This window comes from Sorex fumeus, unplaced genomic scaffold (assembly GCF_029834395.1).
Source record: "Sorex fumeus unplaced genomic scaffold, SorFum_2.1 ptg000122l, whole genome shotgun sequence".
Lineage (NCBI taxonomy): Eukaryota > Metazoa > Chordata > Mammalia > Eulipotyphla > Soricidae > Sorex > Sorex fumeus.
In genome coordinates, this window is record NW_026606179.1 from 32006660 (window position 1) to 32013401 (window position 6742).

The 6742-nt window shown below is 69.7% G+C and overlaps 1 protein-coding gene across 1 annotated transcript in view; it reads right to left on the bottom strand.

The window, feature by feature from the left end:
• The window catches only part of ZNF423 (zinc finger protein 423), a 337698-nt gene extending 335737 nt beyond the window's left edge, over positions 1–1961 (bottom strand). Inside the window, exon 1 of the mRNA XM_056137117.1 lies at positions 1553–1961. Within this exon, the coding sequence (XP_055993092.1) occupies positions 1553–1592 (40 nt within the window). The 5' untranslated portion in view covers positions 1593–1961. The remainder of the gene's footprint in view (positions 1–1552) is intronic.
• Between the last annotated feature and the right edge of the window lie 4781 nt (positions 1962–6742).

Here is a 6742-nt window from a genome sequence, read left to right on the forward strand (position 1 = left end):
TGCCCTGGGACTTTCAAGGAGAGGAATGGCGGGTACCTGACCCTGCGGGCCAGGCCAGATTGAGTGCAGGCATCCCAGCCAGGAGCAAGGCAGGCAGGAAGGGAGCAGGACGCAGCGCCTTCCCGCGCAGGCCTCCAGGAAATGAACTTTTCAGAGCAGAACTGGGGTAGGGCCAGAGGTCATCAGGGGAGCCCGGGAGAGCACAAGGGCCTCGGGACCGTGGGCTGCAGAGACCTAGCAACTCTCTGGCCCCTCTGCCACCACCCCCGACCCCTACCCCACCCCCTACGCCCGGCACGGCGGGCTGCCAGGCAGGCACCCACCCCAGGGGCTGGAATCTGGACAAAGCAGCCGGAGAGGCCTGGAGAGGCCAGCGGGTGGCGGGGAGAGGGCAGGGGCAGGGCGCGCTGGGCGAGGGGGAGGGGATCCGCTCTCCGGGGGTCCGCGCGTGCAAACAGAAGCCAAGCAAGGAAACAAATGCGTGTGTGCGTCCCTCACCAAACGTGCGCTCTCGGGGGACCCTCTCGTGCGAGAAGCCCTCCAGTTGCAAAACCGCCAGCAAAGCAAGGAACCCGCCGTGGAGGGGCGTGTGATGATGTGTGCGTGCGTGCCTGTGTGTGTGTATGTGTGTCCTCACGAACGGCTGCACTGCGGGGCGGCCCCGACCCGGGGAGCCGCCCGTGGGGGGTGGGGGGTCCAGGGCGCGGGAGCCCGGTGGTCGGGGTCCCGGGGCGCCCTCCGCGGCGCAGCGAGCGCGGCGGCCGGCCGCTGCCAGCGCTCCCCCGGGGGGGCGCCGCGTCCCGCTGGCGCGGCGCAGACAATGAACTCCTGGCGGAGGAGGCTCCCGGCCGCGCCGGCCTCGGTGGAGGAGGCAGGAAGTGCGGGGGGCCCCCCGGGCCGGGAGCGCGGCGGCCTGGGCAGGGGGGCAGGGGCCCGAGCGCCGCCGCGCGCCGCCGCCGCGCGCCAGCAACGCCCCGCCGCCCGCGGGAGTCCCGGGGCGACGACGCGGGGACACGGAGCAGCGGCGTCGGCGAGGCCCGGGGCGTGGGGGTGGGGGGGACCCCGGGAGCGCGGCCTCGGGGCTGCCGGCCCTCCCGGGCGCCGGCGCTCGCCGCCGCTTCCTTCCTCCGGCTGAGATTCGCAATCCCCGCCAAGTCGGGCCCGCACCCCTTGATTGGCCACGCGGGCCCGGGGCCCGCGCGGAGGGCGCAGCGAGGGTCCCTCGGCGGCGGCGCCCCCAGGCCCCGGCCCGGAGCGGGTGGTGCGGGCTGGGGTGCCCGCCGTGCGCCCCTCCGCCGCCGCCGCCGCCGCCTCCTCCTCCTCCTCCTCCTCCTCCTCCACCTCCTGCGCCCCGGCTTCCTCCTCCCCCTCCCCTCCTCCTCCTCCTCCTCCGCCGCCGCCTCCGCCTCCGCCTCCTCCTCCGCCGCCTCCTCCTCCTCCTCCTCCTCCTCCTCCTCCTCCTCCTCCCGGCTCGCTCGCGGGTCCCCGGCCGCCGGTCCCTCCTCCCGCGCTGCCCGCTCGCCCGCGCGGCCGCCGGGCCTCGCTCGCTCACCTTTCACCGAGCGCGGCTTCGCCTGCTTCCGCCTGGACATGTCCGGGGCTCCCGGCGCTCCGTCGCCCTCCGCCGCCGCCGCCGGCTGCCCCCGCCGCCCCCCGCCGCTCCAGGCAGCCCCGCTCCCCCTTCTCCTCCTCCTCCTCCTCCGCCTGCCTCTCGGAAACTTTCTTTTTTTTTTGCAGCCGGGTCGGCGTCGGTGGGGAGCGGATCGCAGGTCCCGGGCGGCCTCCCTGGGGGGGGCGGCCGCGACCGGCCGAGGCCGCTCCGGGGCGGGGGGAGGCCCGGGGGGCGCGCCGGGGCCCTGCCTGTTGCAATGCGGCAGCCAGGGGCTCGCAGTCCCAGCGGCGGTCCCAGCGGCGCGGGGAGTCCGGAGGCCACTCGGCCGAGCCGAGTTATGCAAAAAAAAAAAAAAAAAAAAAGCCGCCCCCCTCCTCCTCCTCCTCCTCCTCCTCCTCCTCCTCCTCCCCACCCCCCCGCCGGCCCCCGGCCCCTGCGGCCCCCTCCCTCCCTCCCCCACCCCACCGCCACCCTCACCCTCCTCCTCCTTCTCCTCCTCCGCCCCTTGCCGGATTTTTGTGCAAAGTTTGCAGGCGTCCGGCCACGCAGCCCAGTGCGAAGCTCACAATGAGCCCATCTGAGGAGGGGGACCGGGCTGGAGACGAGGGGGGGTCTCAGGGGGAGGAGGAGACCGGGAGGCAGTCGGGAGCACTGAAGCTCAGAACCCCCAGGAAAAAAAAAAATTAAAAAGCCTTCCAAGGATCCCTGCCTCGCAGACACAAAAAATAACAATAATAATAATAATAATAATAATAAATATTAAAGCCTAAAAAAAGAAGAAGAAATGCCCAAACCCCTGGTTTGGAGATTATGAGGGATGAGGAAGGGGGGTCCCTCAACTCAGCCTACTTAGAGGGGGTCTCGAAACGGCCGCAGTGGCCTGGAAGCCGCAGCTCGGGGCCCCGGGCTCACGCCCCCCTTCTCCGGCTCCCGGCCCGGTCGGCCGCCGGCCCCCCGGAGGAGGAGGAAGGGGCGCTCAGGCAGCGGCGGACAGGCGCGCCCCGCGCCCCGGGCATCGCTCAGCCCGTGCGCCGGGCCGCCGCCGCCTGCCCTCGGGCTGCGGTGCTCAGCGCGCGGCGCGCAGCCGATCCCCAGGCCGGTGCCAAGTCTCCGGCCCCGCTAGCTGCCTCCATGGGCCAGGGGCGCGGAGGAGGGGGAGGAGGCGGCCGCGGCGGCGGCGGAGGAGGAGGACGAGCAGGCGGCGGCCAGGCTCCCGTCCTCCCGGGCAGCGGCGGCGGCGGCGGCGGCGGCTGCGCCCCGGCTCCTCCGCGCTCCAGCCGGCGCCGGCCCGCCCGCCAGTCTCCCTTGCGCTCCTGTCTTCTTTGTGGTCGCTGGCTCTCCTCCTCCCGATCCGGCTGCTGGGGCTGCACTGCAGAGACACATAATAAAGCCAGGCTTGGCTGGAAATGTAGCCGGGTCCCAGCAGGAGGATGTGAGGAGCGGAGTCCCGGCGGGGGAGCGCTCTGATCCCGTGGGGCGCCCCGCACTGCTCCGGCTCGGATCAGACGGAGAGAGGGCCAACAGCACCGAGCGATGGACAGCGCTGGAAATACAGCTCCGGCCGCCCGCAAAACCCGGACCGCGGCGGCGGCGGCAGGCACGGCGCGGGCACCGCACCCGCACGCGGGGCGCCCACTCCGGCGCTGGCTGCTGGCACCGGGGGCGGTAGGAGGGAACAGACACGGGCCCCACGCGTGCCGTCGAGCTCTCCGAGACGCACTACTATCACAAACTGAAAAAAAAAAAAAGTGATGGAATGGGGCGGGGTTGTGTGTGTGTGGAGGTGTGTGTGTGTGTGTGTGTGTGGGTACCACACTGGGATGAAATGCCCTTTTGCATCGCCGCCTCTGCAATTTATGTTTCACGCACCTGAATTATTTCCTCCGGCCGGTGTTTGAGGACCATTTCTGGCCCCCTTTACACGACCGATCGAAACCCTGCTTGCCCCACACCTGCCTTTGGAGGGTTTCCGTCACGTGGTCGCACACTTCCTAGGTAAGGCCATCCCTGGGGCACGGAGCCCCAAGACTTGGCGGGAGCATCACCTGCCCCTACTATAGGGACCAGAAGAGTCAACCACGTCGCACTTGCCACCAAGTTTTGCCCCAGCCACGAGGGGGCGCGTCGCGCCTCTGTAACTCGAACCAGCGTTGGTCTTGGAACCTACCCGGGAAGGACTCGGATTTAGGGGGGTGGGGGAGAAAAAAACCTCCCCCAGGCGGCTCCCCGCTACCTAAACCGTTTCTTGGAGACGCCTCCCTCCCCCCCCACCCCCACCAGCTGCAGGTCCTGGGGGGGTAGTCGCCCGGACATCGCCCCCCCTCCCGGGTGACTGGCGCCGCCTCGGGCCGGCTCGCCCCGGAGCTGGGGGAGCGGAGCGGGTGCGCGGCGCAGCGCTGAGGGTTATCAATCTCGCGGATCGATAAGTTGCCACTTGGAGAGAGGAGGGCCGTGTCCCCTCGGAGACGAGTTACCCAGGGCAACCTTTCACGGAAAAAAACCCGCTGCTGCCCTCCTTGTGCCGCGCACCGGGGGGCCCGGCCGGGCAGCGGCGCCCGCCCCGCAGCAGGGCGCCCGCGCCCCGCCGGTCCCGACCCGCGCGGGGCCCCCCGCGGCGCGCTCTGCGGTGCGGCCCGGCCCGGCCCTGCTCTGCGCTCAGAGGGGCTCCGGGCTCCCGCCGGGTGCCGGGCTGAACTGCTGGGCTGGATGCCACCCCCGCAGCCCCCCGCGGCTCGGAAGCGCGCGGGCGGGCAAAGTGCGTGGAGAGGCCAGAGGCAGGGAGACGCTTTGGGGGCTGCAGCGGCGGCGGCGGCGGCGGCGGGGGGTGGGGGGGGCGCCAAGCTTGCGCGCTCAAGGCCGGCTCCGAGGCACGCGGACAACCCTGACACCCGGAGCGGGCGAGCGAGCAAAACCGCCTCGGCTGGGCCCGAACTCCTCAACCCTAAGCCAGCAGCCCCCTCCCCGGGTTCGGGCTGCCAGTGGCCCCCCACCCCGGGCTCCCGCCCTCCTCCCGGGCCGCCGCGTCCGAGAGTGACCGACCGACAGCATCCCGGCCTCCCCGGGGAGGAGTGTGGGATGGGGAGGGGGCAGTGGGAGCCGCCTCCCGACGCCCGGGGAGGCCGGGGTTCGGCGGAGAGGGGGTGCCCAGGGCCACCGCCAGGACAGAGGCCGCGAGGCGCCGGGGACCGAGCCAGGAAGGAGGGGCCGAACCGGCAGCTCCCCCCACTACCCCCGCCGGCGCCTGGGATCGAGGCCCGCGGAGAGAGGCTGACAGGCGGCAGATGGCACACGCGGGGGGAGGGGGCCGGCTGGCCTGGGCTCCCGGGTGCCCCCGCCGCGGGCCGCCTCTCCTAGGGGGAGGGGGCGGAGCACTGCCCCCGGCTCGCCCGCCCGGGCTCTCTGGGGGGCCCGGAGACTGCGGATCCAGCCCAGCCAGGAGCCCGGAGGGAGAGAAGAGGGAGGACAAAAGGAGCGCGGTGGGGAAGGGGGTGTGCAGGAGGAAAGGAGGGGTCACAAGGCGGCGTGGGGGCAGTCGGAGACCCGCGGCGCTGCCTCTGCCCCCGCCCCAGCCCCTTTCCCGGGGAACTGCGGAAGGCGCGGAGGGCAGAGGCGAAGATGAAAAGCTGGGAGGGGGTGCTGGGGCTGGGGGCGGGGGGGGGGGAGTGCACCGTCTGCACCAGGGAACCGAGGCACCAGGCTGGGGTCCCGCAGAAACACACAAAGTTTTCTGGCCCCTGCGCGCGCGCCGCGGTCTCACGTGCGTGGCCCCCTGCCCCCCAGCACCGCCGCGCTCCCGGGGCTCGGTCGCTCCCGGGGCACCCCGGGGAGCTCCTGCACCCGCCGCCCCCCACGCCCGGGTCTCCCCTCCCACCCCCCAGCCCGCCCTCTCTGAAGCGCGCTTCAGTGTTAACTCCTTCCAGAAGTGTTGTTTTAAGGGAAATTCCAGAGCAACTAACAGACCTTCCCAGGGGCTCTCTGGAGGCCCTGGCTGAGGACAGGGCGCGCTCTCCAGTGCCTGGACCTCGCTTCTTGCCCGTTTGGCTTCCTGGAAGCCCAGGCGGGGAGGAGGATGGGGGAAAGGTCTTTTCCCGGCGGTGGGTTATCGTCCCACCTGCCTGCTCCACGCTGGAGCAGCGGGTGCAGGGCGCCCTTCCCAGGGAGGATGGCCCTCCGCAGAGCAGCGGCTGGGGGAAACGCAGGGAGCCACCCCCCGGGAACGCAAGAGTAAGTACCGGCTCTTGCGTGTGCCGGCCCGAAGACCCAGCTCGCTCGCGGAAAAGCGCGTCCTCCTTCCAACCAATCAGAGCTTCCCCGGAGGAGGGGCGCCCTCGCCCACCCCTGGATTTCCGCGAGCTCCTTAACGAAGCGTCCCTACACACAAGGTTCCTTTCTTCAGTTCCAAAAAAAAAAGGGTGTGTGTGTGTGTGTGTGTGTGTGTGTGTGTGTGTGTGTGTGTGTGTACGGGGAAACTGATGCCTTGCGGAGCAGCCTGGTGAAGGAAGGGGCGCTGTTGGCATCCAAACAAGATAGAACAGGGCCCCCGAGAGACAGCACTTGCCTTGCACGAGGCCAACCCAACTGGTACCACCCTGAACCCCACCAGGAGTGTTCCTTGAGCACAGAGCCAGGAGCCAGAACAGACCCAAACCAACAAGGTAGGACTATGGAGTCAGATTAGCTTGAACCCAGTAACTCAGCAGGGCCCAGAGTTATTTAAAACAGCATGCGTCTCCTGGGTCACCCTGCGCCCAGCTTCTTAAACTGGGTTAACCCCTCCTATGGGGTGTACAACTGAATGTGGCATGCTCAAAAGCACAGTAGAAGGTTTCTGAAACCACAAGGGCCAAGAATTCATTCCAAATCAGCCCCCCGACCGAATCCGGGTATTTCAACAGCGTCAGCTTATGCTGTGTGACTGGTGGAACATGCCAGAGCAGTCCCCTGTCCTGAGGGTCCCACAGTTGTGAGCACTTGTCGGGGCTCAGACTGAGGCCCACAGCCAACACCTCTCTCAAGTCTTCTCTCTCCTCCCTGTCCTTCCTTCTTAGCTCCCTTGCCCCTCAAGGTCAACCCTGAGAGAGAGAGATAAATGCTATTTCCACAACCACAAATCCCCTGCTTGCATGGGCA